Source organism: Oncorhynchus tshawytscha, linkage group LG11, assembly GCF_018296145.1.
Source record: "Oncorhynchus tshawytscha isolate Ot180627B linkage group LG11, Otsh_v2.0, whole genome shotgun sequence".
Classification (NCBI taxonomy): Eukaryota; Metazoa; Chordata; class Actinopteri; order Salmoniformes; family Salmonidae; genus Oncorhynchus; species Oncorhynchus tshawytscha.
The window spans coordinates 33,890,853-33,912,738 of record NC_056439.1 but is presented as its reverse complement, the minus strand read 5'-3'; the positions used below and the strand labels follow the sequence as shown (position 1 = coordinate 33,912,738).

General features: G+C 43.3%; 2 protein-coding genes across 6 annotated transcripts; one reads left to right on the top strand and one right to left on the bottom strand.

Moving 5' to 3' along the window:
- The first annotated feature begins 8,216 nt into the window (after positions 1-8,216).
- LOC112233142 (sushi domain-containing protein 6) lies at positions 8,217-16,572 on the top strand. Of its 4 annotated transcripts, none has more exons than XM_024400553.2 (8): positions 8,217-8,388; positions 11,353-11,504; positions 11,956-12,147; positions 12,292-12,684; positions 12,801-12,995; positions 14,361-14,499; positions 14,665-15,056; positions 15,167-16,572. In XM_024400553.2, exons 2-8 carry the CDS (start codon positions 11,387-11,389, stop codon positions 15,190-15,192), a joined length of 1,455 nt encoding a protein of 484 aa, XP_024256321.1. In that variant the 5' UTR covers positions 8,217-8,388; positions 11,353-11,386; the 3' UTR covers positions 15,193-16,572. The 4 variants fall into 4 exon arrangements, with proteins under 4 accessions (XP_024256321.1, XP_024256318.1, XP_024256320.1 ...); XM_024400550.2 differs by having other exon boundaries at positions 8,388-8,480; XM_024400552.2 differs by lacking the exon at positions 8,217-8,388 and adding an exon at positions 8,496-8,763.
- An 84-nt stretch (positions 16,573-16,656) lies between these two features.
- LOC112261814 (sodium/bile acid cotransporter) lies at positions 16,657-20,901 on the bottom strand. 2 transcript variants are annotated; one of them, XM_024437435.2, is made up of 6 exons: positions 20,747-20,901; positions 18,693-19,132; positions 18,203-18,407; positions 17,850-18,028; positions 17,531-17,730; positions 16,657-17,382 (listed from the first exon to the last, which is right to left on the bottom strand). In XM_024437435.2, exons 2-5 carry the CDS (start codon positions 19,112-19,114, stop codon positions 17,544-17,546), a joined length of 993 nt encoding a protein of 330 aa, XP_024293203.1. In that variant the 5' UTR covers positions 19,115-19,132; positions 20,747-20,901; the 3' UTR covers positions 16,657-17,382; positions 17,531-17,543. The 2 variants fall into 2 exon arrangements, with proteins under 2 accessions (XP_024293203.1, XP_024293204.1); XM_024437436.2 differs by having other exon boundaries at positions 17,531-17,597.
- Positions 20,902-21,886: the final 985 nt, after the last annotated feature.

Sequence of the window (21,886 nt, the reverse complement as noted above, 5' to 3'; positions counted from 1 at the left end):
GCTGCCGGCCCAGACGCCATCCCTAGCTGCGTCCTTGGAGCATGCGCAGACCAGCAGGCTGGTGTGTTTACGGACATATTCAACCAACCACTATCCCAGTCTGTTGTCCCCACATGCTTCAAGATGGCCACCATTGTCCCTGTTCCCAAGAAAGCTAAGGTATCTGAACTAAATGACTATCGCCCCAGTGCACTCACTTCTGTCATCATGAAGTGCTTTGAGAGACTAGTCAAGGATCATATCACCTCCACCCTACCTGATACCCAAGACCCACTCCAATTTGCTTACCGCCCCAATAGGTCCACTGACTATGCAATCACCATCACACTGCCCTATCCCATCTGGACAGGAGGAATACCTATGTAATACCTATGTATAGTTCATTGACTACAGCTCAGCATTTAACACAATAGTACCCTCCAAACTTGTCATTAAGCTTGAGACCCTGGGACTCGATCCGCCCTGTGCAACTATGTCCTGGACTTTGATGGGCCGCCCCCAGGTGGTGAAGGTAGGAAACAACTTCTCCACCCTGCTGAGCCTCAACACAAGAGTGCGTTCTCAGCCCTCTCCTGTTCTCCCTGTTCACCCATGACTGCGTGGCCATGCGCGCTTCCAACTCAATCATCAATTCTGCAGACAACACTACAGTGGTAGGCCTGATTACCAATAACGACGAGACGGCCTACAGGGAGGAGGTGAGGGCCCTCGGAGTGTTGTGTCAGGAAAATAACTTCTCACTCAACATCAACAAAACAAAGAAGATGATCGTGGACTACAGGAAACAGCAGCGGGATCACACTGTATTCTATACCATCTACTGCATCTTGCCTATGACACACGCCATCGCTCATCCATATATTTATATTTCTATGCATCCCATTACATTTGTGTGTATAAGGTAGTTGTTGTGAATTTGTCAAGATTACTTGTTAGATATTACTGCATAGTTGGAACTAGAAGCACAAGCATTTCGCTACACTCGCATTAACATCTGCTAACCATGTGTATGTGACCAATAAAATTTGATTTGATTTGAGGAGGTCATCCAGGCGATCCTGCTCCTCCTGTGTCATCTGCACCGGGCCTCCTGCACCCCTCACCAACTGTCATGTATCACATAGTAGTGAAAACAATCCTTCATCAGATCGTAGTTATTTTCAATCAGGCCCCTATGTCTGAGTCAAAGAAATATGTATTTTTCCCAGTGGGGTAAAAAAAAACACACGTAACATGGGACTTGTCCAAATCTATGTGACAGTCTGACACTGCACTTGGACCAACATGAACTTTGACATATCTCAATGTTTTTCTTCACAAAGTCTTGTTTCTTTTTGTCCCTGGGAATTGGACTGGCTGCCTTGTGACTCATCTGCCCTCTCTTCGTGACCCACTTCAGCCAAGTCTGCTGCTGTGTGGGAGTTGAGTTCATGCATTGTTTGGATTCCAGCAGGTAAACATGGCATACAGAAGCCTAAACTCAGAGTTTAAGAACCATTAGCGAGCTCTGTCTAGTATCATCCTGAGATGTTTAGGAGAGACATTGTCAACAATCTAAGCAATAATTCAGAATTTGCATATATCAATTAAACCTGATGCATTATTTTTTCTAGACCACTGTAATACATGACATTTGAAAAAGAGCCTACTGGACAATGTTCATGACTCTCTAACTATGACTTTAAGTGACATGTCATCCACCAAACAGCAAATTCAAAAGAATATGGGAAAGTTGTTCATGGACAGTTTAATGGGAAACTGGTTGCCTATGTGGTGTTTTCAGAAATCAAAGAACCAAGAAAAAACAGAATACAGTGAAAGTACAAAGCAGTTACATTGTTTCCTAGGGTTATATTGCCATCTAGTGTAGAATAATACAACTGCATTGTAAGACTAACATTACAGGAGTAGTTAGTATAAATTGGCCTACATAGGAAAGGGAGATACCTAGTCAGTTGTAGAACTGAATGACTTCAACTGAAATGTGTCTTCCGCATTTAACCCAGCCCCTCTGAATCAGAGAAGTGCGGGGGCTGCCTTAATCGACATCCACATCTTCAGCGCCCGGGGAACAGTGGGTTATGAGCAAATGAATTATGTAAATTGTTACCATCTATAATGGTGTTCCAGCATATTTAAACAAATTCACTTTCCTCCACTTGTGTTGTGTCTCATACTCTTTGTCAGGCACTTGAGTCACAAACACAGGAACAAAGTCCACTTCTTCACTGGATCAATGAACTAGGGTGAATGAAAATGTATTATTAAAACATAGCCTGCATATGAATAACAAATTACCATATTCAAATTCTGAGACTGAATCTAAGTAAGGTTATCAATTTGCTGTGCCATATCCCATGCAAAAGAAAGCTGATTATTTATATCACCATTTTCCAAGTTCTTTAGTTTATCACGGAATCGTAATTTGGCATGTGAGTACTATGACTAACATTGTCCTCAAAGCTCCAGTCAATGTGCATTGTAGACAGTATCCACACTGATCAGCATTCTGAAATGATACTATTTGACTTACTAATGGAAGGAGCCAGGACCAAAAATATCCTTGTATTTTCTGCTTCATCTGCACATTCTGAATATATGTTGGGTTTTAGCTGCTGCACAAAAATTGGTAGAAAATATCCTTCAGCATATACACATTCTCACATCAGAATCGCCTTCATTCGCCAAGTACATTTACACACTTTGAATTTTACTTGGTGATATGGTGCTGCATTAACGTCTGTGTACTCTGTGTATCCTTGTGCTTACCAATAGTGCCTTCCATAGTTGATGGAACTACTTCCCTTTTCCATTTGAGATCCTTGAAGCCAGGATTTTGTCAAGTACTTAAAACGTCTTAATGTCCTTCTGGACTTCTGGATCTTCGTTCTCCTCATCAGATACTGTACATCTCCAATCAAGTGAACTGGAAATTCATACTGTCACAGGCCGGCTCATAGCCTGTGGCAAAAATAAGGGGACATGAACAACAGGTATAGGCCAATCAAAAAGGTTCTTTATTGTAAACCAAAAACTATGAACTTTAAACGAAGAAAAGGGAATGAGGTGTGAAAGTATCATAATGTAGGATGTATATAAAGTGCAGGGATGCGTGAATCTGTGTGTGTGAATATGACTGAGTGAAAACTACGTAAAACTACAAAGGAACAAACAAAACAGGATCATACCTGGAGGAGCAGAGAGAGAGAGACAAGAGTGGTTAGTGAAGCAGTTTAAATACCCTGAGCCCATGTGGCTCCAATCACTAAGGACCCTCCTCTGCCTGCAGGAGGAACCGCCCCTGCAATGCAGAGGAGGGGTCGTGACACCCCCCTCCTTAAAATGAGGGTCCCACCCTCAACCCAAATTTCGGCCCAACATATTCAAAACAATCCAAAGTTCCCCCAAAAGAAAAAAAAGGATACCAGTCCCGGCTCCTAGCAGTAGCCCCGTGTCCCCCAGCTGACTGTCCGCCCCTCAAACTCGGCAGCCCTGGTACCTGGGGAGCAATTTAAGAGGAAAGAAGCGCAGACAGCCCGTAGGGGTCAGCAGAGAGAAGATACAAACTAGGTTAAAGGAGCACGGGACAGAGCATCAGCAATGATATTATCCTTACCACTAATGTGTCTAATATCAAGGTTGAATGGTTGCAAGAACAAAGTCCAACGCATCAGGCGCTGGTTGGGATTTTTAGAGATGAACAAACACAATTTGTTTTTTCACTATTCTTTACCACTTATTCCAATTTCAAAGTGATATAGAGTGCATTCTGAAAGTAAGGGGTCTGAAAGTATTCAGACCCCTTAACTTTTTCCACATTGTTACGTTACAGCCAAATTCTAAAATTGATTAAATTGTTTTTTCCCCTCATCAATCTACACAGAATACCACATATAAAATGTAAAATTACAACTGAAATATCACATTTACATAGGTATTAAGACCCTTTACTCAGTACTTTGTTGAAGCACCTTTGGCAGCGATTACAGCCTTGAGTCTTATTGTGTATGACACTACAAGCTTGGCACACATGTATTTGGGGAGTTTCTCCCCTTCTCTGCAGATCTTATCAAGATTTGTCAGGATGGAGTTGGATGGGGAGCGTCGCTGCACCATGCTGCCACCACCAAGCTTCACCGTAGGGATGGTGCCAGGTTTCCTCCAGACATGATGCTTGGAATTCAGGTCAAAGAGTTCAATCTTGGTTTCTCATGGTCTGAGAGTCCTTTAGATGCCTTTTGGCAAACTCCAGATGGACTGTCATGTGCATTTTATTGAGGAGTGGCTTCTGTCTGGCCACCCTATCATAAAGGCCTGATTGGTAGAGTACTGCAGAGATGGTTGTCCAATCTCCACAAAGGAACTCTGGAGCTCTGTCAGAGTGACCATCGGGTTCTTGGTCACCTCCCTGACCAAGACTCTTCTCCCCAAATTGCTCAGTTTGGCTGGGCGGCCATTTCTAGGAAAAGCCTCGGTAGTTCCAAACTTTTTCCATTTTTCCATTCCAAGAATGAGGTAGGCCACTTTGTTCTCAGGGACCTTCAATGCTGTAGAAGTGTTTTGGTACCCTTCCCCAGATCTGTGCCTCGACACAATCCTGTCTCAGAGGTCTACGGACAGTTCCTTCCACCTCATGGCTTGGTTTTTGCTCTGACATGCACTGTCAACTGTGGGACCTTATATAGACAGGTGTGTGCCTTTCCAAATCATGTTCAATCAATTGAATTTACCACAAGTTGTAGAAACATCTCAAGGATGATCAATAGAAACAGGATGCACCTGAGCTCAATTTTGAGTCTCATAGCAAAGGGTGTAAATACTTATGTAAATAAGGTATCTGTTTATTTTTTTAAAAACATTTTTTTCGCTTTGTCATTATGGGGTATCGGGTGAAGATTGATAAGGCTGTAACGTATCAAAATGTGGAAAAAGTCAAGGGGTCTGAATACTTTATAAATGCACTGTACACATTAACACACAGAAACAGTACACCCTCCATATAATTCCTATCATAGGCCTAATAGTACTGTAGAGCTCTTTTTACTTGCACACAATATAGATGTGTCACCCCGTCCTGTCCCTAGGGGTCTATGGCCCTGCAGCGCCCCAACCCAGTACACCCCACTCAGTTGTAGCATCTTAGTTAAACATTCATTATTGGTTTCAGGTGTGTTAGGCCAACGCCAGAGTGTCAATCAAAAATATGGCAGACCCCCAGGGCCAGGACTGAGAAGCCCATCAGCCAGGGATTGCCTAAATAGGTATCTCCCCTGACATGGGCATGTTTTCAATACAGATGCCTTTTGTTGTACTGTATTCCATATAAAGCATCCAGACCTTATGAAAGTAGCACAGTATGCCCTTAATCTTGTAACAAATCAAATCTAGTGATGCATAAATTGTGGGAGGATAACCAACCTTCCAATTAATTTATTAACCTCTATAAATGCTAAAATTACAGTTTCTTCTTATAAGTCTCCAGTATCAACATTTCCAATAGGGATGCACCGATATCACATTTTTGGCCGATAGCGATATCCAATATTTTCCTTGACAAAAAAACGGTACCGATAAGCAATATTTTAAATTTTAGAGGCCTTTAAAGCATTCTAGTACAGTTAAATAGTTAACGCACACACGACACAGCGACAGCGGTCTAAGGCACTGCATCTCAGTGAAAGAGGCGTCACTACAATCCCTGGTTCGAATCCAGGCTGTATCACATTCGGCCGTGATTGGGAGTCCTAAAGGGTGGCGCACAATTGGCCCAGCGTCGTCCGGGTTTGGCCGTCATTGTAAATAAGAATTTAACTTAACTGACTTGCCTAGTTAAATAAAGGTTACACACACACACACTGACCAAAAAGTTATTTTGTTAGCATTTACATATGTCCCCATTACAAGTAAACATAATCAAAACCCATTTCTTTCCCTTACTTGCTGTGCTGTTGCATTGTTCATTTGTTCAGTCCTTTCATTCTCAACCAGGATTTCATCATACAGGTCAAGCAGTGAAGTTTCAGCTCTCTCTGTCCGTGGCCTCTCTTCCTCGGTGCACACTGTCACTGTGTCCATATCCATCTTGTCCAGCTGTCTAGCATTTCACGAAAACCCTATTTCTTGTCTGCATCGAAGTAGCGGTACTTGTACCTAGCATCGAGCATGGTGGTGACACAGTAAAGGCTCAGAGTGAATGCCAACGAATCGTTTGTTCACAGCCTCTAGTAGAGTACTTTTGCAAGTTCTGTGGGCAGTTTTGTTGAGCAGGCGTTTCAATGCCATGACAGAGAGCATCACGTCTGCTGCAGACGCAGTTGATTAGCTTATTTCTCGAGTCAGTTGTTCGAATGGCGCTAGGAGGGTGTTCATGTTTCCAAGTTTCAAACATGTTCTCAAATACCATTGAAATGGCAGCAGCGGTATGAGAACCAGCACATTCTTAAACATGCAATACGACTTTCCTCTGTACGAAATCCTCATCAACCCACTGTGCTGTCAGACTCAGCATGCTCATGGGGCCGAAATCGCTGCTCCAAATGTCAATCGTGAAGCTAATAGCAGTGACGCCCATAACAAGTAGCTCATGGATATGTGTTTCAACAATACTGTGTAACTCCGGTATGGCAACATCTGGACAAAAATAGCGCCTACTTGGTAGTGTGTACCGGTGCTCGACCAGTTGACGAAAGCCAACATCATCCACGACAGAACGGTTGATTGTCAAGGGCAATTCCATTATCTTGGAGTTAATGGATTTCGCCTTTGAGTTGTCTCGCTGAAATGTTCTTACTCTTTAAAATGAGTGCTCGACTTGAACTTGTTTAATTGTTGAAAGTGTGCGCTTAGTATTTGTCGGCATTTGTTCAGTGTAACTCTGTATTTTTTGTGGCGTCATTATGTCATATAGGTATGCAATTCAGCTTTGACATCGGTATTGGACATCTGCGTTAAACTAGACATCGGGCCGATGCCGACATCTCTCTCTTGACATCGGTGTTAACTAGACATAGGGCAGATGTTGGCGCATCTCTCTCGCTCTCTCGCTGATTGATTGATTGATACAGCTAGCTAGCACTGCAGTGCAGTAACATCTGGTGATTAGTTGACTCAAAGACAAAGAAGGAGAAAGACAATAGTTGAACAGTTTACTGACTGTACACTGTAACGTTACTGCATGATTGTAACAGGTTTACTAACGCGTTAGTTCTATTAGCTATGTTGACTACGACCTTACTTTAGCTAATATGGTGACAACAATTTGGTTTGGCTTGATAAGGTTTTTTTCACCAGGGTCACATACAGCTGACATGTTGTTCATTGAAGTCCACAACCGAAGGGAAAGGGTGATAGAAAGAGTGCGCGAGAAGGAATACAACGTTACTGCAATGAAAGTGAACTTTGTTTACAAGTGATCAGGGGTGTATTCATTCTGCCGATTCTGTTGAAACATGTTTCTTAAAAACGGAAGCAAACGGAACAAAACATACCTGAATTTGTCCAATAGAAACTCTCGTTTGCAACTGTTGGACTAATAATTACACCCTATATCAGCTAGACGCAGGTAAGTGTGCAAGGCGGTATTCAATGTGTCACTGTCTGTCAGCTCATATTTTTCTCTCGACCTGTGTGCACCTATGTTGTAAATGTTCATTCATAGGCTAGGTTGTAGCAACCTCATGATGTAGGGAATGTATCATGTAATAATAGCCTAAACCTGTAGTCCCTGTTACATTGACCTGGGTGAATGGATTATTAATGGCAGTCATCCAATATGCTGTAATAGAAATAAGGCCATGCTCATTAAAAATCATCCTCCCTCATTTTACACGGCACTGACCGCCACTGGTAGCTAGAGGCTAGCTAGAGGCTATCGAGTAGACAATTTTGCAAGACATTTGAGATAAATAAATAACATTTCCTATTGTATTGTAACTACCCTGGGTTTATAACCGCGGAAATCGACTCTGCCGCACGGGCATGTTTTTGCGGCACAGTCGATAGCGCGCCGGACCTCGGGCTCGAAGGTTCGAGACCTGCTCCCTGCTGTTTCATTACACTGGTGTCAGAAGTGATCGGACCTCGCATCCACGACGGTACGTGTGCTTGGCCGGTGAGCGCGTTCCTGTAAAACGTAGAGTCGCGAGGACGCGCTCTTTGAAAGGAGGGAGTAGTGTAACGACCCTGGGTTTATAAGCGCGGAAATCGACCCTCACGCACGAGCAAGCTTTTGCGGCACAGTCGATGGCGCGCCGGACCTCGGGCTAGAAGGTCGAGGCTATTGTACATTAAATTATACATATTAAGTCTACCTCATTGCAGCGATGAGGTAGCCGTGGTAATGCTTTTTATTTTGGACTGGTATCTAAGGACGCACAAGACCCGGATGTGGTAACTATACAAAAGTTGTATCTTTATTGGTTAATTTTCTTTTCACAATAACAGACTTCGATGGAAGAGACCAAATCGAGGCAGCTCAGCAGGTACAATTAATTCATTATTTATATGGCTCAGCCTAGCAGCAAAGCCGTTGCGAAGCTAGTCTAGCGGGGGGGCGATTTGCAGTCTCCCCTGACCGCGCATCGTTGATGCTTTTAGTGAGGGACAATTGCCGTTTTACAGAAACTGATTAGGCAAATGTATCGACCACAGTGAGCGAGTACAGTAGAACAGGGTGGAGGAGGACCTGACTGTCCGTGTTTTTGTGTGGGTAAACGAAGAGATTAGCTGGCTAGGTATAGCTGACGTTGCTAACTACAAGCAAAGGTAACGATAATGGTTTATTGTTGTTAACATAGCTACTGTGATTCACAGTTAGCTAGCGTTGTTATGCTGACGAGGTCTAGTGTGAGAAAGAACGTTATCTTCTACAGTAGCAATCTAATGTTAACCAGCTGGTGTTCTCTACGTAACATTAATCTGCCGCTGCTAGCCAGGTATTGTTGTGTGTAGGTAGTAGGTAACGTCTATGTACTATATATATATATATATATAACACACACACACACACACAAAAGTATATATATATATATGTGGCCACCCCATCAAATTTGTGGATTCAGCTATTTCATTTTATACACCCGTTGCTGACAGGTGTATAAAATCGAGCACACACAATGCAATTTCCACAGACTAATATTGTCAATAGAAGGGCCTTACTGAAGAACTGTGACTTTCAACGTGGCACCGTCATAGTATGCTACTTTTCCAACAAGTCAGTTCATAAAATTTCTGCCCTGCTAGAGCTACCCGTTAGTTCAACTGTAAGTGCTGTTATTGTGAAGTGGAAACTTCTAGCAGTAACAACGGCCCAGTCGTGAAGTGGTAGGCCACTCAAGCTCGCAGAACGGGACAAACGATTGCTGAAGAGCATAGCGAGTAAAACTCATATGTTCTTGGTTGCAACACTTTCTACCGAGTTACTTCCAGAGGCTGTTTGGAACATCAGTCAGCACAAGAACTGTCTTCTGGAGCTTCATGAAATGGATTTCCATTGCCAAGCAACCACACAATAGCCTAAAATCACAATGCCAAGCGTCGGCTGGAGTGGTGTAAAGCTCGCCCCCATTGGACTCTGGAAACGTGTTCTCTGGCCTGGCAGTCCGATGGAGGAATCTGGGTTTGGCAGATGCCAAAAGAACGCTACCTGCCCGACTTCATAGTGCCAACTGTGAAGTTTGGTGGAGGAGGAATGGACTGGGGCTGTTTTTCATGGTTCGGGCTAGGCCCCTTAGTTCCAGTGACAGGACATCTCTTATACAATGACATTCTAGACAATGCTGTGCTTCCAACTTTTTGGCAACAGTTTGAGGAAGGCCCTTTCCTGTTTCAGCATGACAATGCCCAGTGCACTAAGCGATGTTCCATACAGAAATTGTTGTCAAGATTGTGTGGAAGAACTTAACTGACCTGCACAGAGCCCTGAACTCAACCCCACCTAACCCCTTTGGGATTAATTGGAACGCCAACTGCGAGCCAGGCCTAATCGCCCAACATCAGTGACCGACCCCAATAATGCTCTGGTGGCTGACTGGAAGGAAGACCCCGCAGCAATTTTACAACATCTAGTGGAAAGCCTTTCCAAAAGAGTGGAGGCTGTTATAGCAGCAAAGGGGGGACCAACTCCACATACTTGTGGCCACATACTTTTGGTAATGTAGCTAATAGTTTTCCCCTCTGCTATCTGGTTAGTATAAAGGTGCAATAAGCAGAAATCACATGAATTCTAATAGTTCTCCTAAATGTGACAAAACAAACCACTGAGTGTAGAGAATTATTGTACCGTCTTTTCAATAACCAAAAATATTGTGTTTGAAGCTGATGTAAGTAAAATATGCAAAAATTAAACATATGAAAGTGGAAGCATAGAAATGTGTTCCCGAGTAGCGCAGCGGTCTAAGGCACTGCATTTCAGTGCTTGAGGCGTCACTATAGACACCCTGGTTTGATTCCAGGCTGTATCACAACCGGCTCCCTATGGGAGTCCCATAGGGTGGGGCACAACTGCCGTCGTCCGGGTTTGGCCGGTGTAGACCGTCATTGTAAATAAGAATTTGTTCTTAAACTGACTTACCTAGTTAAATAAACTTTTTTTTTTTAAACTTTTTTTTGGCCACAGAGCAGGTCTACTGCTTCTTAAACTTGTTTCAATGAGTATGACAGATCTATAACTCAGATTTCTTTGAATTTGGTTGGTTTGCCCAAAAAGGTACTTAACTTTTTTTTTTAACTTGGTTTGGGAGGACATACCCAGACCGTAGTTACATTACCTAGTTAATTAGCTAGCTAGGTAGTTATCAAATAGGATGCTAGTATGAGTGTCTTTGGCCGTAACTTAACTACAGTCAGATCTTTTTTTGTTTAGCCTTTATTTAACTAGGTAAGTCAGTTAAGAACAAATTATTATCTGGCCTACCCCGTCCAAACCCTCCCCTAACCTGAATGATGCTGAGCCAATTGTGCGCCGCCCAATGGGACTCCCGATCACAGCCGGTTGTGATACAGCCAAGGATCGAACCAGGGTCTGTTGTGCGCCACTTAGTTCTCATTGGACCCAAATAAAGGGTCAGTGCTATTCGGGATACTTGGAAAATCTCTTCCCTAAACTACAACCCTAACCATTTAAATGTCAACTTCAATGGGGATAGGGACGTCCCAAGGGTCCGTGATTGCATGGTCCCCAAACAAAGCATCTGCTCTTTCTTGATCTTGGGATATATGCATTAGACTCAGTCAAAAGTGACTTTGCAGTTGCTAGTAAATAATAATTAGAACTTGGACAGGGTTGATTATTTGGGGGGGGGGTGACAACTCTGTTCAGTTGTCACTCAATTAATTCTGGTCTTCTATCCCTAGGTTGAGTTGAATCCCTCTGCAGTGGAAGTAAAATATGTGCAATGGAATGGTAGCGTCAATGTCAAAAGTCCTTGAGCTGCTCACCTCAGCTGACAAGCGGGCACTTTCACTGTTGCTCTTTCTGACTGTGCTATCCACGGGACAAGGGTCAGGTAAGAGATCTCTCGTCAGAAAAATCCCCCCCACACATCTCCGTTCCGTACATTACTGTTATGCTGCTACAATTCCGCTTCTCTCTTTCAGGGTAATAATGCAGGATGTACATTAACCTACTGTATGTGGTAAATTATAACATTGGAATTGGGTTTATTTGAACAAACAACTGGCCAACACATGCGCTACACTCAATATTAAGGTGTCAAGTCCCCACATCCTCTCCCTCTCATAGCTGATGAGTAAAAGATGCTGGATGGAGTGCGTGAAGCTGTTGCTAGAAGTCCCACTCACCTCCCACTGCCTTTGTGACTCATTGATATTATATAAACCTCATAAAAAACACTTATAGCAAGGCCCTTAACAACAGTGTTTTAAAACCAAAATATAGCAGGGGAAAAAAACAGCAGTATGCGCTAGCATCAATCATGACCTTTTGTCCCTCCTCAGGATGTGTGAGGCCATTCATGGTGCAGAACAGCTGGGTCAACCTGACAGAGACCAACAGGGGTTCCTTCCCTGTGGGCACGGTGCTCCAGTACAGCTGTGACCCAGGCTATCTGGCTGATGGGCCCAGCATCATCACATGCAACCCCCTAGGCCTCTGGACCTCAGACCCACCCCGCTGCAAACGGAGTGACGGTGAGTGGCTCTCTACAATGTGGCCACCAGTATGACTCATTGTGAACAGGATTATTTATTTCCATTTGAACAACAAAGTTGATACCAAAATGTGGATATTGTAGGATTATAACTTTACAACATGATTGTGTTGTTTCTGACCAGCAGTGTGCCGGCCTCTGTTTGAGCCTGAGAATGGAGGGTACACCTGCCACCCGTCTCCCTGCCATCGGCTAGGCCAGGGCACTGTGATCGAGTACTTCTGTGATGAAGGCTTCATCCTGAAGGGAGACTACAAGTACAAATATCTTACCTGTCAGGATGGGGAGTGGGACGGCCCCATGCAGATTAGCTGTGTCAACCAAGGATGTGCGAGGCCGTTCATGGTCCAACATGGGTCAGCCAACCTGACAGAGACCAACGGGGCTTCCTTTCCTGTCGGCACGGTGCTCCAGTACAGCTGTGACCCAGGCTTCCTGGAAGATGGGCCCAACATCCTCACCTGCACCCCCCTGGGCCACTGGTCCTCAGACCCACCCCGCTGCATACACAGTGATAGTACTAATGGCTTTACTAAATACTCTAAATTCATTCCACACACCCTAACATATTTGGAAGTCTAAAATGTGTTTTGTAAACTCACTGATGATGGTTCTCTTGTTTCTTGTCAACAGTGTGTCTGCCTCCATTTGAGCCAGAGAATGGGGGTTACACCTGCCACCCGTCCCCCTGCCATAGACTGAACCATCACACTGTGATCGAGTACTTCTGTGATGAAGGCTACATCCTGAAGGGAGACTACAAATACCTGACCTGTCAGGACGGGGAGTGGGACGGTCCCATGCAGATTAGCTGTCTCCTGGACCAAGGTTGGTCTTACTCTTCAGAGTTCAGTGTTAGGTAGCTTGAACTATTTGCTTTTTGTTGTATCAATCTGCAAGATGAAATTTCACTAACATTATTGCTTTTTTCAAGCCTCAAGAGCGACTGCCAACCTGCACACATTTTGCGTACCATGCACGCAATTTGAGGTCAAAGTATGCTGATACGATAAACTATCATAAAATAGGCACGTTGCGGTGGTAGGCATTGACGAGTTGCGGTAGTTCAGTGAGTGTCGCTGCTTGGATGGAAACAGACATGGCAGAGAGCTGTTCTGCTAATATGTCCTTCACAAAAGGTTATGTTAGACTGTTAAACATTAGTAGGTCTATGTTAATGAATCACTTCTTGATCTGTCCTCTTGATACAGTTGTATGTCGACAGTAGGCTGCAAATGATGTGATAAGTCTGTTCACCAATGACAAGGCATGTTGAATGAATGGTAGCCTAGTAGTCAAACTTGATGGATTATGTCAGGGATGGAAATCTGATGGGGGGGAAACAAGCTCATTTTTTATTTATTTATATTTATTTTATTTTTTACTAATTGAAACAAGTCTAAGAAGCGGTAGATCTGCTCTGTCGGCAATTTTTTATTTATTGTTTACCTTTATTTTACTAGGCAAGTCAGTTAACAACATTATTTACGATGACAACCTACACCGGCCAAACCCCGACGCCGCTGGGCCAATTGTGTGCCGTCCTATGGGACTCCCAATCACGGCCGGTTGTGATACAGCCTGGATTTGAACCAGGGTGCCTGTAGTGACGCCTCTAGAACTGCAATGCAGTGCCTTAGACTGCTTTGCTGCTCAGGAGGCCTAGTTCAGTTGTTTCATATTCCAAATAACCTACAGTAAACTAGACTACTACATTGCATCCAGTAGTTGGAATTGTTCAGATTTTTCTCCCCTCCAAAAATTAATTCAGTTTACATTTTCACTCAAATGTAACCTAGAAACATTTCATTGAGACCACATCAATTTAATTTAGGATCAAACACAAGACTTCTGTGTTGGCTATGTTGTTTGATATAAAATCCTAGGGAGAGCCCTGATGTATGCATTTAAGCATAATTCTCCTAGTTAGCTATCGAAGAGCAGCCAATTACCAAGTACCATACCAGTCTAAAGCCTCACATTCCTACTCAGGCAGTCTTCTGTCAACATCATTATTAGGCAAAAAAAAGTGACTTGCTTATGATGTGAGCAGTGTGGGTGTCGCACGTGCGCTGTCGTGGGGGCCAGAGGTGGCACCACCGTGCTGAATTGGTACTCCTAAATATTCTTCAAGGTTGGCAGGTCTGTGACACTGTTTGCACTTGGGCTGATTGCCTGATTCCCCTCTTCCAGACAGAGACCCTGCCCTGCCGTTGGGCATACCCACCCTGTCCATTGTGGCCTCCACTGCCAGCTCTGTAGCCCTCATCCTGCTGCTGGTGGTCCTGTTTGTCCTGCTGCAGCCAAAACTCAAGTCCTTCAACCACAGCCGGTGGGTGGCCTGAAACTACAGACATGCTTATTCAGCATCAGCTATGGTAGACTTACCCTAGCTATTTGTGTACTCCAGGGGTGTGCATGTCTCATAAAACTAGCTCATAAGTCTCTAACGTAATGAGTAATTAACAGTTTCACTCCTCTCTGGTCCCCCTCACAGCCGTGAGCAGGGGGTGTCAGGCCAGCCCGTGTCCATCATGGTGGAGGGGGTGCAGGTGGCCCTGCCCTCCTATGAGGAGGCGGTGTGTGGCGGAGGGGGTCTGAGTCTCAGCTCTGAGTCCCGGGTCCAAATAGTGCTGTCAGAGGGCCAGCAGGCTGCAGGGACGACCGAGCCGCTCATTGCACAGGCCGGGCCCTCCACCCTCTCCCAGCTCTCAGAGATGGCATTGGTTCACCCAGTACCACCATCCTTCACTTCTTCCCCTTCATACTCCTCCTGCTGGGGCCCGGAGCAGGCTGCTGCTGCAGCGCCTTCACCTTCACAGCGGAGGGACTCCACAGGCAGTGAGCAGCACAGTCTGCCCCTCAACTCTGAGATGGACTACACTGACGGTAGGCCCCCTATCAACATGTCTCTCCAAACAGGCCTCTTCACACATGTATTGGTTGATAATGCCCATATATGCATACGGCGTATTGATGATGTCTCTTTGTTCCTGCAGATATGCCTTTGTTAAAGGAGGCCTGAATCATGCTGCAGCCACTTGGGCGTACATTAGAGACATCCAGGGTTGCTGTTGTGCGGCTGTGTTGAGTCGGAGACATGTATGAAGCTCCCCACTCCAGCAGCTGCCAACACAAGACTACCCACCCACCTCCACCAGGGGCACTAAGTGAGGCTGTGTCATGCTCAGCAGAATGTTGCTTCTCCCCCATCCAGAGGAGGGCTCAGAGGGGTTTAACATGTACATAATGCTTAGCCATTTTCTAAGTGTCTGACACTTGTTCTTTTAATCATTGGCTTAGCGCAGGGACGTAACTGTAAAAGAATGATCACCCTGTATGTTGGATGCTCTTCTGGAAAGCTCGATATGACATTTGAAAATTCTCTTTACAGCATTTACATGTTTTTTTTCAGTGGTTAAACACATTTTATGAGCTAATCATTGCACCCATCACCAATTTGTACCATGTCGACCTGTTTTTACATGATCACTGCAGAACATGCACAGCAGCATGTTAGGAATGATGCATGAAGACCACTGCAACTTAGATTGAACTGGTCATTCTCACACATACACAGATTTGACCATTTTATGCTCGATAAGGTAAGTAAGAGTAACTTGTGATAATATTCTGAATGGGGTTCTTAATGGCACAACTAATTGTATTCTGATCATAGTTTTGAGCGCAGTGGGTTTTTTTCATGCACTTATTAGATGATTTTGCTGAAGGCCAGTGTTCCCTAGGTTGAGGCACACCTCTCAGCTTATTGACATTGGGCTTAGCGTTTATATCCTCTTATTCATGTCAGTACACCTTTTCCCAGGTGGCCTTAGAGCTCCACTTCTATGCACAAAAAGCATTTGTATTGAGTTTCCTTCCTAAAAAAAGGATTTTAAAATTGTCCATTTTCGCTCTTCACAGCTCCGTGAGATAACAAATTGGAGCATAGTTGGTGGTTCTTGGAGACCTGACAATGTTATACTTTATATTTATTTGTGGGTTGTTTAAAATGATGCATTAAGTTAAGATGGGTAAACTAAATTGAGTATTTAGTATATTCATGTCCAGAATGCTGTTGATCAGCCATGGTTGCTTGGATGCCTCCACAATTCTTGAGAAAGCATATTAAGACGTGTCTTTTAACATTGCCACCTTGGTGGACTCATAAGGACATAATATATGGAAGACTAAAGTTAATTGGGTTAACCATAGTTCAAAACAGATCATTATTGTTATGTACAGAAGCTTAGTGTCATGTCTTTTCAAATGGTTTCAGCTGCTTTGGGACTACACAATGCAATTGGTGTAAAGATAGTATTTTAATATTTGAAAAAAGGTTTGTTAATTTTACTCTGTAAATACCCTGTTATAATTTTGAATAAATATAATTTGAGCTGTGCAAGGTTTTGTCCTTTTCAACCAATTCCATTCTTCAACAGTTCAACCTCTTTGATCTCTGTTTTGTGGACATTCTGTCAGCACTAGGTGGCATTGTAATGCACTTTATTTATAAAGAACCCACTTCTTGAAAATACATTTAGACATTTTAGAGGCTTTTTTTGTAATTAAACATCACAATTTTTGTTTTCATAAAACTGCAACAAAGATGGAGACCCTGTACAACTTTATGCTGCTTTTATGTCCTCTACAGAAATGACCCCATTGTCATTGTGTATTTGGTTAAAACCTTAATCTACATTATACATTTTTTATATTTACTCTAAGTATAAAATACCTGGGCATAATTTATTGTCAAAATGCTAAATATTGGCAGTAGATAAAGTATTTAAATTCATTATCTTCTCTAGAAATAAAAGCTTGTCAATATAAATACAGTTACTCCTTCTTTCCTCCAGTTAGTATCTAGTGGCTTAGACACTGCATTCCAACTACAGTATACAGTTGCATTGGTAAAATTGTGCTGCACATCACCAGCCAGTTATGTTGCCCTAAAAACACATACATTTAATGTCATTGAAGTGACTAAGCGATGACCATATTAGACTACCATCTTCTGTTCTCAACACATCCTGATTGTCTGAGGTGTCCCCCTCCATTCCAATGCTGTGGTCTTGGCTCCTGTCCTGGGCCTGTTCAGTTTGGTCCGCTGTCCTCCTGTGGCTGCTCCATCTCTATGGGCCTCTCCCATATGGGAACTATAGAACCTTTACTTCCTCTATTTTACCGGCCACTGTCATGTATACAGGCTTTGCTATGGGAGAGAAAAATAGATTTCTTTAGAAAGATTGCCTATATTTTCTCAAACAGTCTGGCGCACTGTAACAACAGTAGGGGTAAGGGGACAATACATTCTCTGAGCCACGCTACCCTAGTGTTACCCAGGCAGCTGTGACACTTACCCTCAGCTGGTGGCTAGAAGCTTTGGTAACATCTGAAGAGGATGATGAAAAGCAGCGCCTCGCCTCCCTGGAATAGGATGTAGATTAGCGGAAACAGATACAGGGGGCCAATAACCTCCGGGGGAAAGGCCACTTTCAAGATGGTGGAACACAGCTGGATGTTTTGACAGCCTGTCTCCATAGAAATAGTCCTTCTGCATCTGAGAAAATATTTGTTACATGGTTTGCTCAACTGTATATTATTATTGATAGCTGTGAATGCATGCATACCCCTTGGCCCAGTCTATCCTTGAACCGATGAATACAGCAGTGTACTTACTGATGATTGACTTTGAAGATGGTGGACATGAGGTATCCCAGCAGGTAGCCTGTCAGGGGCATCAGTGCAGCCACGGCCATGAGTTGGGGTGAGAGAAGCACCCGCACTGTTCCCCCAATGGAGATGCCTGACATGACACCAATGGCCACAGTGGCAATTAGTAAGATGCTTAGACCAACCTGTGGAGTAAAAGCTCTGTCAAATCAAACATGCTTTTACAGAGGATGTTAATTAATGTCCTTTCGTAAATATAAAATGCTATATGAATGAACTTGGATTAGAAACACTATTTTATATACCTTAAGATGTGTCACTTTGTTGACCAAAAATACAGGATCTGGAGTCAAGCTCACCTTGATGATGATCTGAGAGTACTGTGGTACCCGGTGGTTGATGGCTATGCCAATGGCACAGGGCACTAGGGTCATGATGAGAGCTATGGTGATGCCAGTGTAAGGCACAGCGTTTTCCAAATTATTGAAGCCATGGCAATATAGGAAGAGCAGCAGAGGCATCATACCCAGGGCCAAAACAGTAGAACATGTGGTCATTACAATGCTGTAGGATATAAAGAGAAGGGGAGGTTGAAACTTTTGTAATTTCCATTCAATTTTCAATTTTAACTGAGTTTTGGTGATATCCTTGCCAAATCTTAACAATAGAACATGTGTTATCTTTGGTTTAGCATTCATGCCATGTGCAAAATTATTCAAACCTTTGCATTTTTCTGTATTGTGAAACAATTGTATAAATGTTTTTGTCCAACATTTTTGTCCAACATGTCCTGCCTAATAATTTTTCTAAATAAAAAAAACCTTCAGATCAAAATGTCAATGAGTTCACCTTAGGTTCATGTCACCCTTCAGGGCCAGGGCGAAGATGTTGGAGAGGTTTCCCCCCGGACAGCAGCCACAGATTAGCACGGTCACAGCCTCGATGGCGCCCAGCTGGAAGATTTTGGCCAGGCTGAAGGCAGTGAGAGGCATGATACCAAACTGGGCCACCACTGCGATGGCCACCCCTTTGGGCTTCAGGATATGGGCCTTGATCTTGGAGATCTCCATGGTGCAGCCCAGGGACACCATGGTGATGAAGAGGCTGATGATGGTGATGCCACTGATGGCCATGTCCATAACCGGGGAGAAGGGGGACTGGAAGCCAGTGGTGACATTATGAGGCGTGATGTTGTAGGTGTTGCCGCCATTCCAAGCTGTCTCATAGCCATCTCGGTACTGTCCCTCTGTCTGGTTCATGGTACCATTCATCCCAAAGCTGTTTGCTTACTTTATATTTAATGAGACACCGAACATTAAAAAAAATGAAGAAACATATCTGTCAAATGGAGAGCAAATGGTTCTGTGTTGTCTCTTGGACTTGACCAACTGGAGAGTCACAACTCCTCCTATCCACTCTATTGCACTTCAGCCTTGTGATCTAAACTTTGAATGGTGTCTACTCTAGACTTCCATCATGAGTATTACTATTTTTACAATAAGACAGTTTGGTACTAGCTACGTTACTCAATGACACCACACAATTAATATATTTGATGAGACTTGAACAATGCAATCTATGAATGTATTTTGCTACCAGGCAACATTTCACCTCAGAAGATGAATCAAATCTATCCTGCAGTGTTGAATGACTCCGTAGCTATGCTGATGATGACACACCAGTCCAGAGAGTTAATACACTACTCTATAAATGTATACCATCGTCACTCAGTTCTGACCGTACAGTGGTTAGTAAATACTTTCTTAATGCTATTTTTCTTTAAACTGCATTGTTGGCTAAGGGCTTGTAAGTAAGCATTTCACTGTAAGGTCTACACCTGTTGTATTCGGCGCATGTGACAAGTAAAATGTGATTTTATTTGAGTATTAGCCTTTGGTGTTACTCAGAGAGATATTCTCCTTGTGACTTTCAGCTGCTACAGAAGCTGAACCGATGAGGGACAAATGATTGTTCAAAGAATATCTCCCTTTCCTAGAATATGTGACTAATGAGCAAACATATACATTTTAGCACAATTAATTGGATAAGTACGATTTGTTTTTCCACATGGTTTGCTATCCTAATGCGGTTCCCTAGGCACCCACTGAAGGGCTATTCATCAACCCGTGCTATTCAGAGAGCAACAAACAGTCACAGTGCCCCAAAGAATAGAGTGCAGTGGGGTGCCCAATCATACACGGATTCAAAGAGGCCTCAAGTAGGGCGAATTTAGTAATTTCTTACAAGTGTCAAGAGAACACGTCTTTAATGAAAATATCAGGACCCGAAAGGATATTTTTTACAAAACAGAGTGCAGAAATACACTAAGCATACCAAACATTAGAACCCCCCCCCCCTCCCTCGGGGCATGGACTGTACAAGGTTCAAAAGTGTTCCACAGGGATACTAGGCCATGTTGTCTACAATGCTTCCCACAGTTGTGTCAAGTTGGCTGGATATCCTTTGGGTGGTGGACCGTTCTTGATACACATGGGAAACTGTCAAGCGTGAAAAACCCAGCAGTGTTACAGTTCGTGACATAAACCGGCACTTAAATCTGTTTGTTTTATTAACCCTCTGAATGGCACACATGCATAATCCATGTCTCAATTGTCTCAAGGCTTAATTAGGTTTTATTATTGGTCTTTTTTTCTTGCCCTTACTCATTAGTATTTATTTGCATGTAATGAGATAAACTAAATCTAGATCTGCTTTATGTGTAAATGAGATTACTTTCATGCAGGTCGTGTCTGTGTAGTTTAACTAGTTATTACATTGTTATTAAAGTCCAATTGATAAAAAAGATAAATAAAGTAGATAACAATCCCAGATTATAATACAAGTAGTAAAGGATTTTCATGACACCTCAAGGCACTGGGATTATTTAAAAAGTATTTTCTTACCTTCATTGTGTGCAGTCTTGTGATGTTCAAGTCTCTGGTCTGCTGAGTGCTTTCTCTCTCTTCTCTCTCTCTCTTACTCCCCGTCTCTCCCCTCTCTAGCACACACACTTTACCCATCCCTCCTCACATTCTTCTATCTAACCCCATAGCTCTCTATCTAGAACTGCCTGTCACATGGCATTATGGTCACATGTTAGGGGGGCTAACTCCTGCGCAACAGGCTACATCTTCAAATTCATAACAATCATCACATTTTTGTACTCTTTGCCCTCTTACATCCTGGACATATCCAACTGAATATGTTTGTATATGACAGGGGGATGTTCATGAGACAAAGGAATGCATGTATTACTTCCCAATTTAACTTTCTTAGCAGAATTGACATAATTGTCACCTAAAAACAGCTTGTTAGATATCCATGGTTAATGATGATGTCAACACTCTTATAAAATGTTACAGGGCTCTAGATCTAACATTCAGTATAGCTGAAGATAAGCTGATCACAATACTGTACCAATAAGTTCCAGTAAATGCTCATCCACACCTGCTAATATGAGATGCCAGCTCTGTCCCTTGTTTGACTGTATTTCTATTAGACTTGAGTACCGTGGGAAAGCCCTGTTTAGCATCAATGGGTCAGATTGTGTGGACAGAGTGTAATTGTTGCCAGAGCACTTCAGGAGGATTTTTTCTACTTGGCATTCATGCACATGGAACAAGTATCAATTAATATTACACAACCAGGCTGAAAGTTCAATGCCTTCGCCTGGCAAAGTTGCCAGTCCTTTCAGTGGAGCCCCTCTTCACTTTATGCCATCCTTGGCAACTTGGGACCTTCCAGTCACTACTCACACAACTGGGCCAGAGATGTCAAATAAGGCTGAGTTGTTGATTTTGTAAACAGTGTTTTACGGATTAGTTCAAATAAATGTACTTAGAGCATGTACTGACCAGCTTGCAAGTGTCTTCACTGACATTGTCAACCTCTCCCAGGGGCTATGGTGGTTTGCTTAGTTCCCTCCTGTACTCCCTGTTCACACACGACTGCATGGCCGCCACGACTCCAACGCCATCATTAATTTGCAGAAGATACAACGGTGGTAGGCCTGATCACAGACGACAAGGAGACAGCCTATAGGG

Coding starts and splice junctions, on each gene's coding strand:
- LOC112233142 (XM_024400553.2), top strand. CDS start 11,387: ATGTGCAATGGAATGGTAGCGTCAATGTCAAAAGTCCTTGAGCTGCTC. Junction 12,148..12,291: donor CCGCTGCAAACGGAGTGACG/GTGAGTGGCTCT, acceptor GTTTCTGACCAG/CAGTGTGCCGGCCTCTGTTT. Junction 14,500..14,664: donor AAGTCCTTCAACCACAGCCG/GTGGGTGGCCTG, acceptor TCCCCCTCACAG/CCGTGAGCAGGGGGTGTCAG.
- LOC112261814 (XM_024437435.2), bottom strand. CDS start 19,114: ATGAATGGTACCATGAACCAGACAGAGGGACAGTACCGAGATGGCTAT. Junction 18,408..18,692: donor AAGGGTGACATGAACCTAAG/GTGAACTCATTG, acceptor TATATCCTACAG/CATTGTAATGACCACATGTT. Junction 18,029..18,202: donor ACTCTCAGATCATCATCAAG/GTGAGCTTGACT, acceptor TTTACTCCACAG/GTTGGTCTAAGCATCTTACT.